This window comes from Lynx canadensis, chromosome D2 (assembly GCF_007474595.2).
Source record: "Lynx canadensis isolate LIC74 chromosome D2, mLynCan4.pri.v2, whole genome shotgun sequence".
Taxonomy (NCBI): domain Eukaryota; kingdom Metazoa; phylum Chordata; class Mammalia; order Carnivora; family Felidae; genus Lynx; species Lynx canadensis.
Window position 1 is genome coordinate 34,862,272 of NC_044313.2, and position 19,400 is coordinate 34,881,671.

Here is a 19,400-nt window from a genome sequence, read left to right on the forward strand (position 1 = left end):
TGACCTGAGCCGAAGTCGGACGCTCAACCGACTGAGCCACCCAGCCGCCCCTAGGAGAGGGGGAATCTTAAGCAGATTCCGTGCCAGTGCAGAGTCCAATGCTGGGCTCAATCTCAGCACCGTGAGATCATCACCTGAGCCGAAATCAGGAGTCAGATGCTTAACCGACAGAGCCACCCAGGCACTCCTGGGTTTTTTTCCCCCCCGCTGAATTTGTTTTACCCTTCAGTATTGAGCAGTGAAAGTTAGATATTTGAAAAGATATTGTGGTACATGTTTTAAAGAACAGAGAGGTTAAAAAGTAAAAGCTCAGTTTGGATATTCTTTACCATCTATGTGAAGTGACAGTACACATTATTTGCTTGTCTGCTCTTATCCATCACACCAGAGGGTGTACTGAAATTTAGTCATTAGATGATTTCCAAGACCCCTCTCAACTCAGGCTCTGATTTTACATAACACTTAAGCACAATAGTCTACTCTTGCCTGGAGAACTGATTTGAAGAGTCCTGAGGAAAGCTCCCAACCCAAAAAATCCCTTGAGTCTTTACAGTGCCTGAAACGGGTTTTCTAAAGTAAGTTTTTCTGATCTTTTCTGTAAGTGGTCCATTCTGATATCTTGCAGACATATAGTATAGACTAAAAATAACATTCTTTGCCTTAAAAGAACCCACACATACAATCCTGTTTTGATTTCCTTTGAATGTTACAGGCTGGGTAAATACTCTTGTTGGTGGGCAAAAGGAAGGAGCCCGAGGTTTTATGTTTTTTATCATTAATGTGGACTTGACTGAGGAAGGATTATGTAAGTATTGACCTTTTTGATTTTGAATGAAAATTGACTTCTTATTATATATATATTTTTTAACTTCTGTATGCTGTGGATCTGTTTTATGTTGTAAAACCATGGAACCTTTAATTCATGCAATTCATCCTTTGTATTTTTCATGTGCAACTTGGCCTTCATTTCATGGATGATTTTTCCTCCTTAACAACTGATCATTATGTTGCACTTGTGAAATGTGTACTTGGCTTTTCATTGGCTCATTAACTTCCCCAAAGTTCCTTCTGTCATATACCCTGGAGTCTGAAGGGCCATGTGTCTGGCACCCTAAAATCAGTCTCAGGGAAGTGAGGATTCCATTTCTACTTACCTGACTGTACCTTAGGAGTGAGCTCAGTACTTTGAAGCATTCAAGGACTGAATGATTTTTAAGTGTGCCCCTTTTTTTCAGTACATGTTGAAGATATAATTTTGCACATGTTTCAATACATTCAGAAGTTACGTGCAGAAGGACCTCAAGAATGGGTTTTCCAAGAGTGCAAGGTAATTTTGTTTCACCAAAATTTTTCTTAAGGAAAAATTTCAGAAAACATAGATATGTGAATTAAGTTTAAAGCCTAGTGAAACTTGTAAAGTTTTTGGGGGTTTTGTTGTTATTTAAACTCTAAAAAATCTGGCAGTGCATAGTAGCTTTAGTTAATGCTTATACTACACTGATTGGCTACCTGGGGCACAATTAAGGGCTAAGGCATCACATAACCTTTCTTTGCAGGAGAAAAGAAACTGCCTTTCTATCCCTCAGAAGAAAGCCAGCTGTTTCTTGAGCTTGTATCTGTAAGGGCTTACATTACTGTTTGCCTGAAGCTTCATGAGCCTCTGTCGTTTTCAGATCTGGTGACAAAAATCTCTAGCATACTTTCAAAAAAATAGTGAATTGTGGGCGCCTGGATGGTTGGCTCAGTCATTTGAGCGTCCAACTCTCAATTTCAGCTCAGGTCATGATCCCAGGGTTACCAGATCAAGCCCCACATTGGGCTCCCTGCTGAGCATGGAGTCAGCTTGGGATTCTCTTCGTCTTCCCTCCCCCTTCCCCTTCTCCCTTCCTGTCTCTCTCTCCCTCCCTCTCTCTCCCTCTCTCTCCCTTCCATCCCCCTTCTCTCTCTCTCTCAAAATATATAAACTTAAAAAGGAAATAGTGAATTGTTTTATGTATGATTATGTTCTTTTTTTGTTGTTGTTTATTTTTGAGAGCGCACAAGCAGGGGAGGGGCAGAGAGAGGGGGACACACGATACGAAGTGGGCCACCCAGGTGCCCCTGTGTAATTGTGTTCTTAAAAGTGATTTTATTGGGGCGCCTGGGTGGCGCAGTCGGTTAAGCGTCCGACTTCAGCCAGGTCACGATCTCACGGTCCGTGAGTTCGAGCCCCGCGTCAGGCTCTGGGCTGATGGCTCAGAGCCTGGAGCCTGTTTCCGATTCTGTGTCTCCCTCTCTCTCTGCCCCTCCCCCGTTCATGCTCTGTCTCTCTCTGTCCCAAAAATAAATAAACATTGAAAAAAAAAATTTTTTTAAATAAATAAATAAATAAAAAAGTGATTTTATTGTTGTATGTATGGAAAGGCCTCGCTGTCTTTTATTTATTTTTAAAAATATGTACTTTACATTTAAGACCTATTGAGATTCTGAAATGTATTTTAGGATAAGAGAAATCCTTTTTACTTAGATAAAAGTTTAAAGGAATACTTGCTGCTTGGACAGTAACTTCTAACCTGGATGCATTTCTCTGAATGGATCAACAAAATCATCATCTGTGCAACTGTTGATCTTGCAAGGTTCTTCCACAGTTTTCCTAATTCTCTAATAGTTTAACAATTTAGGTTAAAGAAATCATAGTCTGTATTGGTTATTTTTAAATTACTTTTTTATTTTTTATTTATTTAAAAAACAATTTTTTAAGTTTATTTTGAAAGAAAGCGCATGTGCAAGCGGGAGGAGGGGCAGAGAGAGAGGAGAGAGAATTCCAAGCAGGCTCCAAGTGCTGTCAGCCTAAAGCCTGATGTGGGGCTTGAACCCACAAACCATGAGATCGTAACCTGAGATGGAATCACAAGTCGGACACTTAACCAACTGAGCCACCCAGGTGCCCCCTCTCCTTTTTCTAATGTTGGTTTATTTTTGAGAGAAAGAGTGCATGTGTGCACACCAGTGGGGGAGGGCAGAGCGGGAGGTAGGACAGGATCCTAAGCAGTCTTTGTGCTGACAGCAGTGAGCCCAATGCAGAGCTTGAACCCACAAACTGTGAGAGCATGACCTGAGCTGCGGTTGGACGCTCAACTGTTGAGCCACCCAGACACCTCTATATTGCTTATTTTCATTCATATTCTATACATTTCTAAATCAAGCATAGCTAGTTTTTCAGAAACTATGATAAAGTTAAATATGGAGTAGAAAGTCTATAGTGCAAACTAAACACTAAAGAATTTTTTTTTTAAGAAAGTATTTCTAAATGATGGGTGACTTATGTGTAATTGGGTTAATTTTTCTTTTTAGGACTTGAATGCTGTTGCATTCCGGTTTAAAGATAAAGAGAGGCCACGGGGCTATACCTCTAAGATTGCAGGAATATTGCATGTAAGTTTGTTATTTTACATATACATTGGTATGTAGAGTATTTTTGTGATCCTGCATATATTATCTTCAGTACTACATGAATGATAAAAATTGAAGCTGCAGGATAAAACTTTAGACTTTGTAGCAACCAGGCAAACTTTGATGTCAAAACATGCTTAAAATCATGATTTTCATCATCCTAAAAATTATCTATAGTATTTTTCATTACATAGGCATTCTGCTTATTGGATTTAAATATTTTTCAGTTCTACAATGTGTCAGTTGCTAATTATGTGAAAGTTGTATAGATCATCTGCTTTTCTCCATTTCCATTGTTACCACCTAGTCTGAGCTACCGTCATGTCTTGGCCTTGACTGTATCATGGTCTCTTACCTGGGATCTCTATCTCTGTTTTCCCGCTTGTCCCCCCCTACAGTTTATTTTTCCAGTCCCAATAATCTTTTGAAAACCAAAATCAGATTGTTTCACCTCTCTGTGTCAAGGCCTTCAGTAGTTTCCCATCAGAATTGGAATAAAATCTAAAATGTCACCTTGGCCTACAAGGTGATTTGGCCCCAGCCTGTCTCTCCGACCATATTCTGTATCACTCCCCAACTCACCTTTCCCCATTCACAATCCTCTCTGGCTGTACTGGCTGCCTGCCTTCCTGCCTAATCTTCAAGCATTCAGTTTATTATTCCCTTTTGGGGTCTTGTGTATTTGCCATTTTCTCTACCTGGAACACTCTTGTCTCTTGTCTTTGCATGGCTAGGTTCTTATCATTTGGGTAGGTGTCTCTTCCTCACAGAGACCTTCCCTGACCTCCCAGTCATGGCTCTGCCCCTTTCTTATTCATACTCCCTATCACTATAATGATAGTATTCATTTATTGTCTTTCTCCCTCCCAATCAGAATATAAGCTCCTTGGCTAAAATAGGTGAAGGAGATTAAGAGTGCACTTATCTTGATGAGCACTGAGAAATATACAGAATTGTTGAATCATTACATTGTCCACCTGAAACTAATAGAACACTGTATGTTAACCATACTGGAATTAAAAAACAAAACTTTAAAACTCTGATCACTCCCTCTCCTGACTTACATGTTAATTGTTGTTTTGTATTTTAGTTCAAACTTGAGTCTTAATCCCCAAGTGAATTATTATTGTTATTATTGAACTTATTATTGTATGCAAAAAAAAAAAAAGAATATAAACTCCTTAGGGAACAGGGACATCATCTGTCTTACCTGGCACAGAGTAGATGTTTGTTAAATACTTGTTGAATGAATGAAACAGGCTGTCTCAGTATATTGGAAGTTGCTCTTACTAAAAAAAGCATCTTCTACATTATTTTTCTTCACTAGCCGAAAGTATAAGCCATTTCCCCCCCACAAAAACTTTATAAATGTTTTTCTGATTTCATTCATAGAAATTTGAGAGGAAATTCTGTTCATAGAAATGTACTTTATATTAAGAATCCTATAGATGTCAGCATTTCACTGTCAAATTTTCTTCATTAACAAGTATTCAGTTTTTAGCCAGAAATACTACATTTCTCCCTGAAAAAAAAATGTGATTTTGCTCTCTATAATGTAAATCTATTTGGGGATTAACTACAAAATCCTCCTACAACAGGAAACTGCTTCAGGTGTGGTAAGAGAAAAATGTTTCTAGTGGAGTAAAATTTAATTAAAGGAGGATGTGAGGGGTATAAAATAGTGGATTTAATGTGTTAGAGATTTGTTTGCTTTAATAAATTAGACTCTATAGTTGCCTTGCACATTTAACTTATCTGTTTGTTTTCCTTTTAATAAGTATTATCCCCTAGAAGAAGTGCTTACAGCTGAATATTTACTGGAAGAATTTAGACCTGACTTAATAGAGATGGTTCTTGATAAACTCAGACCAGAAAATGTCCGGTGAGTCACTGTACATATTTTACTGTTGCATACTAAGTTTTCAATAATGATTAGAACCTGAAAATTTGGAAATGTGAATAAAATGATTTTAGACTTTTTATGAAGCATGATTAGAGTAGAAAGAATAGTATAATGAAGGGGCGCTTGAGTGGCTCAGTCATTTGGGCATCCGACTTCGGCTCAGGTCATAATCTAATGGTTCATGATTTCAAGTCTTGCTTTGAGCTCTGTGCTGACAGCTCAGAGCCTGGAGCCTGCTTTGGATTCTGTGTTTCCCTCCCTCCCTCTCTCCCTCTTCCTCCCCTGCTCACACACTGTCTCTCTCTTTCTGTCTCTCAAAAATGAGTAAATGTTTAAAAAAAAAAAAAAGAATAGTACATTGAAGCAATACTAAACTTGAGCGAGTCACTACATGACCAACCTTTGTTATCTTTACTCACCCCCTTCACTCATCCTCTCTCCACTCTAGATGGTTTTGAGGCGGTATCTCTAAAATATGAAGACCTTTAGTTTTTGGTTTTTTGTTTTTTTTTTTAATGTTTATTCATGTTTGAGAGAGAGAGACAGAGAGAGACAGAATGCAAGTCAGGGAGGGGCAGAGAGAGAAGGAGACACAGAATCTGAAGCAGGCTCCAGACTCCAAGCTGCCAGCACAGAACCTGACACGGGGCTCAAAGCCACGAACCGCGAGATCACGACCTGAGCCAAAGTCAGATGTTCAACCGACTGAGCCGCCCAGGCGCCCCAACATGAAGACCTTTAAAAAAAAAAAAAATGTAGTCATAATGTCGTTATCGTGAATGAAATATAATAATAGATCATCTTAACCTGGTTTCATCCTAACTCAGATGCCCAGAGTATCAGCTTAGATGTCTGGCTTCATAAACAAATGAGTACACCCTCCTTTTTTTTTTTTTTTTAAATTTTTAATGTTTATATTTGAGAGAGAGAGAGAGAGAGAGACAGAGCATGAATGGGGGAGGGGCAGAGAGAGAGGGAGACACAGAATCCGAAGCAGGCTCAAGGGTCCAGGCTGTCAGCACAGAGTCCAACACGGGGCTCGAACTCACAAACCATGAGATCATGACCTGAGCTGAAGTCAGCCATTGAACCAACTGAGCCACCCAGGCTAGGACACCCTCTTTTTTAAGTGGAGGGAAGCATTACAATCTCAGAATCCTCTCACTGACCAGTGATTAACCAGGAGGTCAAAAATTGGAGGAGCTTTTACAGTAACAAAGATATTCTTTCTAGAGGAGGTTCAGCCCTAAAGAGCTTATGAACTATCCCATGATATTTCTGCCTCAAAATTGAATTTCACCCGTGTTTTCCAAAGTCAAATAATACAAAGAATATACTTAACTGACACAAATTTTGCGTTTTTAATTTTTCCCTGGTGTCAAGCACATATTTCTAAAATTCTCCTGAAGATCTGGAGATTATGTTTTTTGCAACAGTCATTTTATTAATAAAATCAACAATCTGGTAGAACTTTTTGAAGAAGAAAAATCCTTCTGACAGAACTATTCCATCAGTCTTTCCTAGTTACTGTGGTTTGCACTTTTCTGACATGTGCTAATAGCAAACGATGAGAAAATTAAAAATATTACTGGTAGTTACACAGTTTGATAAATGTGATAAAATGATATAGAACTAACAATACACACACATTCTATCAATATCAACTTCCTTATTTGGATATTGTACTATAATTAAGATATAACCACTGAAGATCTGGGTGAAGAGTACATGGGATCTCCCTATACTATTTTTGCATTTTTCTATGGATTTGTAATTATTTCAAAATAAAAAATATTTACAATAACAACAAAAATATAAAATAATTAGGAGTGAATTTAAAGATAAGCAACACATCCATATATAAAACTACAAAACAGTGCCAAAAGAAATTAAAGACCTTGTTTGTAGATTAGGAGACTTGCTATTAAATTTTTTCCTGTCTGGGGCACCTGGGTGGCTCAGTTGGTTACGCTTCCGACTTTGGCTCAGGTTACGATCTCGAGGTTCACGAGTGTGAGCCCTGAGTCATGCTCTGTTCTGACAGCTCGGAGCCTGCATCCTGCTTCAGATTCTGTGTCACCCTTGCTGTCTGCCTCTCTCTCTCTCTCTCTCTCATAAACATTTAAAAAAATAAAATAACACAGACTGCATGTAATCACAATTAAAGTCCTAATAGCCTTTTTTTCTTTTAGAAATTGGTAAGCTGATTTCAAAATACATATGGGTATACAAAGGACCTAGATTAGCTATAATACTCTTGAACATAAAAACAAAAGTTGGAGGACTTGAACTACCAGATTTGAAGACTAACTAAAGCTACATTAGTTAAGACATTGTGCATTGGCCTAAGGATCCAAGAGAAATCATTAGAATAAAACAGAGTCCAGAAATAGAACCACACATATATGTTCAGTGGACATCTATTTATATGGTAAACACATAACATAAAATTTATAGTCTTAACCATTTTTAAGTGTCCAATTCCGTAGTATATTCATAGTGTGGTAAAAGAGATTTCCAGAACTTTTTTACCTTGTAAAACTGAAACTGTACCCATTAAACAACTCCTCTTTTCTCCCTCCTACCATCGCCTGGTAACCCCCGTTCCACTTTCTGTTTCAATGAATTTGACTGCTAACATACCTAGAATAAGTGGAATCATACAACATATCTTTATTTCACTTAGCATAATGCCTAAGGTTCATCTATGTGGTAGTGTGAGATGGGATTTCCACTTTGCCGTATCAAACCTACAAATAAAGCTATAGTCTTTGCCACATGCCTTGCTTAAGTCATAAATAAGTCTTTGGGAGGAGTTGTTCTTTCTGAATGTATGCAGGTCCTAGTGATAACTGTCTTCTTGTCTAATGTTTGGTAGACTGACAGGTGACTAGAATCTAAACCACTGGCCTAGGCTTTTTTTAGGCTCCACTCCTTTCCCTTTCTGAAAGTCAGAGCATTTATCCATCTCCATCTTTTCTGCCTTTTCTCCTGTCCTCCAGTATTTCTAAAGGGTGTTGGGCATTGATCCTACTGGGATTTATTAGTTGCCTAAGCATCAGAGAGTATGATCTGCATTGGAGATGTGAATTCATTTGAGCCACTTTGGCTGATTCACTCACTAACCCTGGCCTGGGTTTCAGCCAAGGGATTGGTCCACCTTTGCAGTTTAAAGACCCATAAATTCTAAATCAGTATTCAAATTCTAATTCAGTAGTCTTGTCATCTGCTATCCTGAGACCAGTGTATCGCATTTTGCTTTAGGTCATTTTGCTTTATGAGTTCTTCCCAGGTAAAAACTGTGTTTTTCTTGGAGTGCCTGGGTGGCTCAGTCGGGTAAGCATCCAACTTCAGCTCAGGTCATAGTCTCGGGGTTCATGAGTTCCAGCCCTGTGTCAGGCTCCGTGCTAACAGCTCAGCCTGGAGCCTGCTTCGTACTCTGTGTCTCTTTGCCCCTCTCCTGGTAGCACACACGCGTGGACTCTGTCTCTGTCTCTGTCTCTCTCTCTCTCTCTCTCTCTCTGTCTAAAAAATAAATAAACATTTTTTTAAAAAACCTGTTTTTCTCGGATTCAGGCTGTCAGGGCTCAATAAAGGTTGAATTCTCTAAGCATTTAGCCTAAACTTTCTTTGATTCCTTCTTTCTTAAGAAACCTTTTTAAAAAGTGTCTTTTAGCATTTTTCATGAACCTCAATTTCTTCAGCACTTTGGCCTTCCTGTCGCTATTCTTTTGGGTTTTTTTTTAAGTTTTATTTTTATTTGTTTTTGAGAAAGATAAATATTTTTGAGAAAGATACCAAGAGCAGATTGGGGAGGGGCAGAGAGAGGAGACAGAATCCCAAGCAGAGCCAGACAGAATCTGTCAGCACAGAGCTTGATGCCGGGCTTGAACTCATGAACTGTGAAATCATGACCTGAGCTGAAATCAAGGGTCAGACACTTAACTAACTGAGCCACCCAGGGCGCCCCCCCCCCCACCTTTTTTTTAAGTTTTATTTTTATTTACTTCCTGACACTATTCTTTAAGTTTGACTTTGAGTTTCATCAATGGATTTTTTTTGGTACTGTCTTTCTTCTTTGGGGTGTATTTTTTGAAAATATGATTTGATATCACGATATTGTAGAATTCTGGTGGAAGGATAGAGTTCATCTATTTAGAATCCTTATCTAAAAGGTAATGGAACTGAAGCCCAGAGACTTGCCTAATTTAGATCTTAACTGTGATTTTGGCAAGATCTCAAAGAAAGTGAGTCAGAGTATCAGCCAGATTCCAAGTTTCTGATGGCCAGATCTGTGCCCTCTCTACTAATTCTGTTTGAAGTCATCACAACTGCCTGTGAAGCTTCTCCTCGTTCTTGGATGTCATTCCACTTCTCTCTCAGGGATTATTTGCAAAAGTATCATGAGAATTCATACCCTGGGAACCATATTGCCTTTTAATGTCTATGGTCAGGATACTTACTGTTTCTGAATGGGTACTGTCCAGTTTCAATAGCTATTCATTTCCTCTCAACATTTCTAAATGGCTGACTTGAAGTCAGTGGTGAGCATTCATGCTAGGCCACTCTTTCCTTCCAACTGTTATAATTTTCAGTGTGAAAAGAAAAGTTCATTTCTCTCCTATTTCTAAGGACCATGTCAGTACCGTATCAGCAACCAGCTCTCGGTGGATAGAGTTAAAGAATAGCATTGCTCCCACCACCACAGACACACACTTAAAAAACTCAAGACTATTTTTTAGTATAATTAGATTTCCAGCAGATAGTCTAAGGATGCTATAGTATCTGTGCTAGTTTTTCTGAATTGTCTGCAGTTAAATATATTGCAGCTGTCCGTGGCATTCTTAGATTATTGTAACTTCTCTCTTTTTCCCATAACTCAAGTGTTCTTGTGCTTCAACACTCTGCATTTCTAAGTAGATTTGATGTGTATGTACTCTGTCTCTGCTATCATTCCCCTTGCCTACCTCTTATAATTTATTTTTAGATACATAGCCTTTCACTGTATATTTCAGTTTTAAATTCCTCAGTGGCACACCAATTCTTGTTTTGCAAAGGTATCTCTATCAGGCCAGTATTTGAAGTTTGCCTTGTTTGGGGAACTGTGTTTATCTATTTCATATTTGCTTCCTTGTAACATTTCAAATGTTACCCATATGCTTTACCTGGGTATGCAGCTGTCTCAGTCCCTTAGGATTGCAGCTGACCAATCTCCCTTCTTCTCCCCCTTTTAACTTGCCTGTTGCTAAGCAGTGTCCAGCCTCTGCTGCTCTCTATGTCACATAGTCATCCTCCAAAGCATATGGCAGCTTTACCTGAACCTTTTCACTTTCTCTCTCAGAACAGAGTTTACAGTTTTCCTGTTTCAGGGGGCATGTCCACTACCAAATGAATGCTTCAGTGTTCACAAGTTATAATCAGTTACTTCATTATTCTGATGCATGGGCTGCCATTCAGGGAAACCAAAGCCATCTATGTAACAAGCTTTTCCAGAATCAAGCATCTCATGGAAGAGAAGATGGTAACACCACCTTGCTACCAGGTTATTTAACTTCCTAACACAATTTTCAGAAGTCTCCTTTAGAATCAGTCCATTCATTCTCTAGGAAGTGAGCAAGAGTGGAAGCATTTTCTAGGACTGAGTCTTAGCAGACCCTGTCATGTATTGAATGAATGTCCTTAAGAAACATTACATACCCTTCATGTGGCCCTATGAGGAGGAGGAGGAGTTGTTGTTGTTGTTGTTCTTCTTCTTCTTCTTCCTTTTCCTCCTCCTCCTCCTCTTCTTCTTCTTCTTCTTCTTTTAATGGTTTCTGCCTGCATTTTTTTCCTTTTTTTAAATTTATTTTTAAATTTACATCCAAATTAGGTAGCATATAGTGCTATAATGATTTCAGGAGTAGATTCCAGTGATTCATCCCCTATGTATGACACCCCAACAGTTGTCCTCCTTAATGCCCCTTACCCATTTAGACCATCCCCCCACCCATAACCCCTCCAGCAACCCTGTTTGTTCTCTGTATTTAAGAGTCTCTTATGTTTTGTCCCCCTCCCTGTTTTTATATTATTTTTGCTTCCCTTCCCTTAGGTTCATCTGTTTTGTATCTTAAATTCCTCATATGAGTGAAGTCATATGGTATTTGTTTTTCTCTTACAGGCTAATTTTGCTTAGATACCTTCTAGTTTCTAATTTCTTCTAATTTCACTCAGATACCTTCTAGTTCCATCCACGTAGTCGCTAATTGTGGCCTTGTGAGTTCTATATACACTCTACATATACCCTGCAAGAGGAATTCTCAAACTGCCAAACATGGATCATTTCTTCTGGACATGATAACAGAACTCTTTCATCCATTAAACCCTATGATTTCTCACTTGTTTCTGTGGAATATATTCTTATTTAGCATGTTTTCTAGAACTGGCAGTGGTCAATGGCAGCTTGAATACCTTCAGCTGGTAGATTAGTCAGTCATGCTAACAGGTTAGTCGGATTGCTTATATCTACCCTAAAGCAGGTGATAAAGACCAAGTCTAGCTAGCCAGGTAGAGTATTTCATCTAGAATAAATAAGAAGTTGACAGTAATTCAGACAGGCATTGAAGTTGGGAAGGTGTGATGAGGGACAGGAACACAAAGATTTGGAAGATGGTTGGGTATTCAGTAGAGAGGAGTTTTCATTGCAAGTACTGGGCTTTCAGCTGTGAGGCAGACATTCAGAGGCTGGAACCAGACCTCTGAGAGGATGGGTGAGAACAAGTAGGAGCATACCTAGACCTTGTTATTGAAATTGGGACGTAAAGGAGAAGTGGGACCAGTAACAGGACTGACTTAGCTCTACCTTTTTTCCCTGAACTTTTTTTTTTTCCCTTCTGACTTCTGGGCTGTTTCTATTTTCCCATCAATGAAAGCTTTTAACAAACCAGACGATAGAGAGGTGTTTCTTGGTCTCGTTTCCTTCACCTCTAGCAATAGGAAGGGCAATGTATATGTATTAAATGCATATGATGGTAGTATGTGGTAGGGAAAAAACATAGAGCACAAACTTAGCAAATAATAATATGAGTGTGTTTTTGGTTTTTTGGATATCTGGATGAGCCAACAAGGGTTTTTGGGTTTTTTTTTTGTTTGTTTTTGTGGGTTTTTGGGTTTGGTTTGGTTTGGTGGGGTTTTTTTTTGTTTTTTTTTGTTTTGTTTTGTTTTGGGTTTTTTTTGCCATTTTTGTTAACACTGGGCCTCAGCTGTTCCTGGGAAGGAATACTTTGTTTTGCTTTTTTTAAGACTATTTTCCAACTGAGTTTGTTCAGTATTTTTCCCTAGCTACTCTTCTTTTAAAATTTTAGTTGGTAGCATACCCACAAGACTCCTGCACACAGTTTTTCACATTAAAAATGATGGGCTCTGGGGCACTTGGGTGGCGCAGTCGGTTAAGCGTCCGACTTCAGCCAGGTCGCGATCTCGCGGTCCGGGAGTTCGAGCCCCGCGTCGGGCTCTGGGCTGATGGCTCAGGGCCTGGAGCCTGTTTCCGATTCTGTGTCTCCCTCTCTCTCTGCCCCTCCCCTGTTCATGCTCTGTCTCTCTCTGTCCCAAAAATAAATAAACGTTGAAAAAAAAAATTTATAAAAATGATGGGCTCTAACCAAAGGATAACAGAGACTATGACCAGAAACCTCTATACTTCATTCCTTGTTTTGACTAAACATTATAGGACTTACTGGGTCTTAGAGGCCCACCATATTCTTGGATATTATTTACATTTTCATGGCACTTGGGTGGTTCAGTCAGTTGAGTGTCTGACTCTTGATTTTGGCTCAGGTCATGATCTCAGGGTTGTGGGATCAAGCCCTGTGTCAGGTTCCACAATGAGCTTGATGCCTGCTTAAGATTCTCTCTCTCCCTGTGCCCCTCTCTCCCACTTAGGCGCGCTCTTTCTCTCTCTCTCTCTCTCTCTAAGATAAAAATTAAAAAAACATTTTCAGGAGTCAGGCTCTAGAAATGCATATATATACAACATGAGTTTATAAGGTTTTTTTATTTGTTTTTTCCATTTATCTTTAGGGTTGCGATAGTTTCCAAGTCTTTTGAAGGAAAAACTGATCGCACGGAAGAGTGGTATGGAACCCAGTACAAGCAAGAAGCTGTACCAGACGAAGTCATTAAGGTAGGGTTCAGTCATCTGTGAATAAACTTGGCATTGTGAGGGGCACCCAAGAATATGAGCTCCCTAGATCAACTCATGGGCCAGTGTGGAGAGTGACGGCCCACAGCTGTCTGTGCTGTCCTGAGCAGTGTGGACAAGGAGATGGAGAGCTAGAGCTTAGGTTTTTGTGTGAAGAAATGGCACTATGGCCACCTTCTCATGTGTCTGTTAGACCATCAGGGCTGAAAGCAGACCCTCAGCCTCATGCAGTCAAAGATCATTGAAGTCCAAAGTACACAGAGAAGCAAAGGCACCAAAACAGGCAAGAAGAGATGGAAGTAGCATGAAAAACAGATACAAGGGCTCCAGAGGGCTCACCGTCGTGCTGGGTGTACAGCTGGGAATAGTCTCTGGGATTCGCACAGTCTTCACTTTAGGAGGTGCCATATTGTATGCCTCATCATTGTGTCATTGCTCTTTTTGTCAATGTAAGGGAATTAGAATTTGTTTCAAAACAGCTGTGTTTAGGTAGTATGTTACCCCATTCATAAGTAGTGAAGCTTTTGTTTTTGAGTCTTAACCTACTTGTCTAGTACTTTTTAGTTTTCATTGTTATTGTAGCTTTGATATTGTCCTTTATTTGTGGGAAAACACCAGAAAGCCTTGCTCTGACTAGGTTCTAGTTAAACTTGAATAATGGACATTTCTTAAATGTACTTGTATAATGACAATACAGAAAAAAAGGATAGTTTAAGAAAACCATCGCTCTGACCTATTCACAATACAGAAGGAAATCACTGGAGCCCCTTAGTATATGAAAATATCCATCTAGCTAAAATGAGGAATGCTGATCTCCCATGAATTAATTGTAAAGCAAAAGAGAACCCCTATTCAGCAAGCTCTGTTCATAACAAACCTGCCCCAAATGGGAATTTTTTAAAATAAATTTATCTGGGAGACATCTGGCTGGCTCAGTTGGTAGAGCATGCAACTCTTGATCCCAGAGTTGTGAGTTCAAGCCCCACCTTGGGTGTAGAGCTTACTTAATTAAAAACAGAAGGAAAAACAACAACAACAAAATCCAAAACAACCCAAATTTATCTGGGAGTTTAGCAGCGAAATTATTTACTATGTGTTTCCCAGCCCCTACTCTTCAGCCATTCGGGAAACTTGCTACTCATAATACGGCCAACATTCCCACCATTCCAGTGCCAAAAAACATAAATGTAGAAACCAAAACAGAATAGAATTGCAGAAGCTGCAAGGCTGTGCTGGATCATCTGAAGACCAAATCGCTGAACCCAGCATCACTGGCAGTGGTGGCCCTTTTTTTTTTTTTTTTTTTAACATAATAAGAAGTCTTATAAATTAGAGTCCAACAATCATTGACCTGTGATCTGTCCCACTTAGCTTTTGGAACTAGCCCATGGAGCACAATCAACATGTTGTATCAACCCTGTCCTACAATCCAGACTTAAGTATCCACTTTGTCCTTAACTTTGTGCGTGAATTACTGGTTCACTTAGAAGTTCACATGATTGTTGGGAGAGTGGTGGAGCAGGCCTTAGGAAGCAGTACTAAAGTGAAAGAAACCCCCTTTTTTTTTTATTTAATATTTGCTCATTAGATTTATTTATTTATTTATTCATTTTTTTATTATATGAAATTTATTGTCAAATTAGTTTCCATACAACACCCAGTGCTCATCCCAAAAGATGCCCTCTTTAATACCCATCACCTCCTCTCCCCTCCCTCCCACCCGCCATCAACCCTCAGTCCTCAGTTTTTAAGAGTCTCTTATGCTTTGGCTCTCTCCCACTCTAACCTCTTTTTTTTTTCTTTTTTTTTCCCCCCCCCCCCGCCCCCCCCCCGCCTCCCCATGGTTTTCTGTTAAGTTTCTCAGGATCCACATAAGAGTGAAAATATATGGTATCTGTCTTTCTCTGTATGGCTTATTTCACTTAGCATAACACTCTCCGGTTCCATCCACGTTGCTACAAAGGGCCATATTTCATTCTTTCTCATTTGCACGTAGTACTCCATTGTGTATATAAACCACAATTTCTTTATCCATTCATCAGTTGATGAACATTTAGGCTCTGAAAGAAACCCTTTAATCTAGTTTTCAAGCCATACATGCAAGTAACTTAGTGCAGCTGAAAGTTTAATTCTTTTATAAATGACCTATTATCTATCAATTGCAAGAATATATCCTTTTCCAGATTATTCTCCATTCTTTAGGGAGCTAGAGCAAACGTGATCTTCATATGGACCAGGTAGTCTCTCAGTGTTCTGAAGTCTCAGATTGCCCCTTAATCTCAGCTAGTCATTTTGGAAATATGTAAAGAGGAAAGACAGGTAAGTGTAAAATCTTGACTAGTAAAAGAGAGACCAACTCAAGTTTCACGAAAAGCCATCAGTGGATTTGGAAATGGAAAAGGAAAGCTATGTGACGTATCCCCTTAATATTTGCCTAGACATTAAGCAAAGGGACTATTTTACACTCTTCAGTGCAACTCTAATTGCTTTTGTGTGTGTGTGTTTTTCATTATTCATCCAGAAATGGCAAAATGCTGACCTGAATGGAAAATTTAAACTTCCAACGAAGAATGAATTTATTCCTACGAATTTTGAGATTTTATCATTAGAAAAAGAAGCAACACCATACCCTTCTCTTATTAAGGTAACATGTTAGAACTGGTGATTTTTTTTTTTTTTAATGCTTATTTATTTTGAGAGAAGGGGTCGTAGAAAGAGAGTGTAGGAGAGGGGCAGAGAGAGGTAGAGAGAGAGAGAATCCCAAGCATGCTCTGCACTGTCACTGCAGAGCCCAATCCAGTGCTTAAACTCATGAACTGTGAGATCATCATCTGAGCCGAAACCAAGAGTCGGATGCTTAATCGACTAAGCCACCCAAACACCCTTAGAATCAGTGATTTTTAAATTTAGGAGATGCACCTATTACACAGAAGGGATAGAGAGATGATTTCTTGCATTTGGTACTAGGTTGTTTTGGGGGGCTCACATCCTAAGAGCTAACGGAAAGTTGTAGAGAATAACTGTTAAGAAATATTAAAAGGCTAGAAATGTTAAAGCAAACAGACTACTAAAGAATTTAGAATCTAGGGGTATTGTTTTCTTTGCAGGAAAAAAAAGATAAATCTAGGCTACAACCACAAATCTACTGAAAGTTATCAGCCTCCTTTCCATAGTCACTGAAGACCCAGTAGGAAGTGGAAGTTAGAGAACTGCATCGTGAAAGTTAGAGATAAAGAAAATCTCTAAATCCTGGAGTAGAGCATATCCAAGGGTAGCTGTTGGATTTCCTGCCCTTGAAAATAATTCTCATTTTGGTAGAATGGCTCTAGGAAATTGATGAGAACAAGGAATATAGGAAGTTAATAAGCCAGTGAAAAGGGTGATTGAGAAATGGGGCGCTTTTTTTCCCCCTTTTTCAGAATGTTCTTTTTGTGTCATTATTTCACACCTTGAGCAAATGGTGTGGAAAAATGGATCAAATTATTAATACACATCCTCTTTCCTAAATTCTCTTTCTAAACTCACCACCGTAGACACACATCTTTCTTCTTATTTTCTTCAAAGGACCTAACATTTAGATGAACTCAATGAGACAAGAGTGTTTAGAAACTTGAAATTTAATTTATCTCATGCAACTAGATTATTAACTAGACAACCATTTTTCTTTAAAAATGATGTTTGAATGAGTTATAGTTTGGGTTATTCAAAGAGAAAGCTTTTTTACCTCTCCTATTATTTGTTGTTTTATTTTTTCTTAAAATTTTTTTTTTAACATTTATTTTTTGAGAGACAGAAACAGAGTGTGAGTGGGGGAGGGGCAGAAAGAGACAGAGACACAGAATCTGAAGCAGGCTCCAGGCTTTGAGCCCGATGTGGAGCTTGAACTCACGAACTATGAGATCATGACCTGAGCCGAAGTTGGACACTTAACCGGCTGAGCCACCCAGGCGCTTTGTTTTAAATAGGTCTTCTCAGAGTAAACTACGGAGAACCTTTACATCTCTCATCAGAGTTTCAGGAGTTTTTAATACCGTATGAGTGAAGTAGAGAGTTAAGGTAGTGGGTTATTTGTTCATTCTTGACTGTGTTAGTTATCCACTACTGCATCATAAGAAATTCCTCCAAATTTTAGCAACTTAATGTTTATTTTTATCTGCATGCAATTTCTGAGGATCAGAAATCTGGAAGTGGCTTAGTTGGGTGGTTCTGGCTCAGGGTCTCTCATTAGGTTATAGTCCAGCTGTTGAGTGAGGCTTCAGTCATCTGATGGCTCAATTAGGGCTGAAGGATTTTCTTCTAAATTCAGTTGTGTGGTTCTTGGAAGGCCTTAGTTCTTCACATGGGCCTCTCCATAGAGTTGTTTGACTTGGAAGCTGGCTTCCTCCAAAGTGAGTGATTCAAGAGAGAAAGTGGGTGATCAAGATGGAAACTACAATGTCTTTTAGGATCTAATCTCAGAGCTACCCTACCATCACTTCTGTCATAGTCTGTTGGTCACGTAGACCAATCCTGGTTCATTGTGGGAGAGAGGACTATATAAGATGTAAATGCCAGCAGGCAAGGATTGCTGTAGCTCACCTTGGAGGCTGGCTGCTATACCCCCCTAAGGACCCCTGCGTCTGCCTCCCAATGTTCAAAAATACAGGGACAGGACAGTTGGAATTGGCTTCTCCAGCCTATCCCTTCCTCTACTGTGTCCCCATCCCCCCAGCCCCGCACCCGGGGAGACAGAAGGGTGATTTCTCTCTGCTACCAGGATCAGCAGTTTTCTCTTTTCACCTTCCGACCTGGTGACCCTCTGAGTTTGTTTCAAGGCCATAAGACAGCAGCCTCTGCAGAACAAAATTCTCAGCAGTGCCTCTGTCCTACTCCTCTTGAAGTATGATTTGATTGAGCTTTTTGCAGAATGTGCCCGTATTTCCCTAACCAAATTGTTTCTCCATCACAGGATACAGCTATGAGCAAACTCTGGTTCAAACAAGATGATAAGTTTTTCTTGCCAAAGGCTTGTCTCAACTTTGAATTTTTCAGGTATGTAAAATGAATCTAGCTACAGAGTTTCTTATAAAAATCAACAGTCGCATTCCTAAAAGTTTTCTTCATGTCAACGGACCCATGTATAGAAGTAAAAGAAACTAGAGTTCTGTGGCTGGGGCCAGGGAAGGCTGCTGCTGGTAAGGGATATCGTGAAAGCCAAGGTTGTCAATTCTTCCTTTGCATTGATGAACACACCCTTTAACTGACATGATTTATGCTAGCCACTAGAAGGGCCTTCCTAACTTTCAGGACTTTGGAGCCTGGGGAGGCTGTAGACTCACCCAGAAATTTCATTGAGAAATTTCACATTTGGGTGTGTTCTGTTGTAGTTTTGGTTTTGTATTCCTGAAATTTCCCCAGAGGAAGAGGTAGTAGTTCCTAAATGACTTTGAGCCTTTTCCAGCCCTTTAAACGTCAGAAGCCCTTAGATACTGCTTTCTCTATTCCTGGCTTTGTTACTTAAAAACAATTTAATTAAAAAGGAATGGTTTTTACTAAACATTAAAAAAATGTTTAGTAACATTTATGAATACTACTGTTGGAATGATTTCTCAGTATAAATCTGGAGTTCATCTCTGTCTCCTTTTATTTATTTGTAAAGTGTATCACCCAGTTCAAATTTTACTTTGTGAGTTTACACTTCATAATTTTTTATTTAAAATTCAGTGGTGTGTGTTTATGAAATAAACCTATCATCATGTCCATTTCTTCACTGGATTATTTGTTTTTTGGGTGTTGAGTTTGTTAAGTTCTTTATAGATTTTAGATACTAACCCTTTATCTGATACGTCATTTACCAATATCTTCTCCCATTCCATCGGTTGCCTTTTAGTTTTGCTGATTGTTTCCTTC

The 19,400-nt window shown here is 39.2% G+C and overlaps 1 protein-coding gene across 2 annotated transcripts in view; it reads left to right on the forward strand.

Annotated features, from left to right (window-relative positions):
- The window catches only part of IDE (insulin degrading enzyme), a 112,531-nt gene that overhangs the window by 68,425 nt on the left and 24,706 nt on the right, over positions 1 to 19,400 (forward strand). For both annotated transcript variants that reach the window (XM_030335608.2, XM_030335609.1), the window contains exons 8-14: positions 713 to 805; positions 1,236 to 1,327; positions 3,334 to 3,414; positions 5,211 to 5,314; positions 13,391 to 13,493; positions 16,033 to 16,155; positions 18,460 to 18,542. In XM_030335608.2, coding sequence (XP_030191468.1) covers positions 713 to 805; positions 1,236 to 1,327; positions 3,334 to 3,414; positions 5,211 to 5,314; positions 13,391 to 13,493; positions 16,033 to 16,155; positions 18,460 to 18,542 — 679 coding nt within the window. The remainder of the gene's footprint in view (positions 1 to 712; positions 806 to 1,235; positions 1,328 to 3,333; positions 3,415 to 5,210; positions 5,315 to 13,390; positions 13,494 to 16,032; positions 16,156 to 18,459; positions 18,543 to 19,400) is intronic.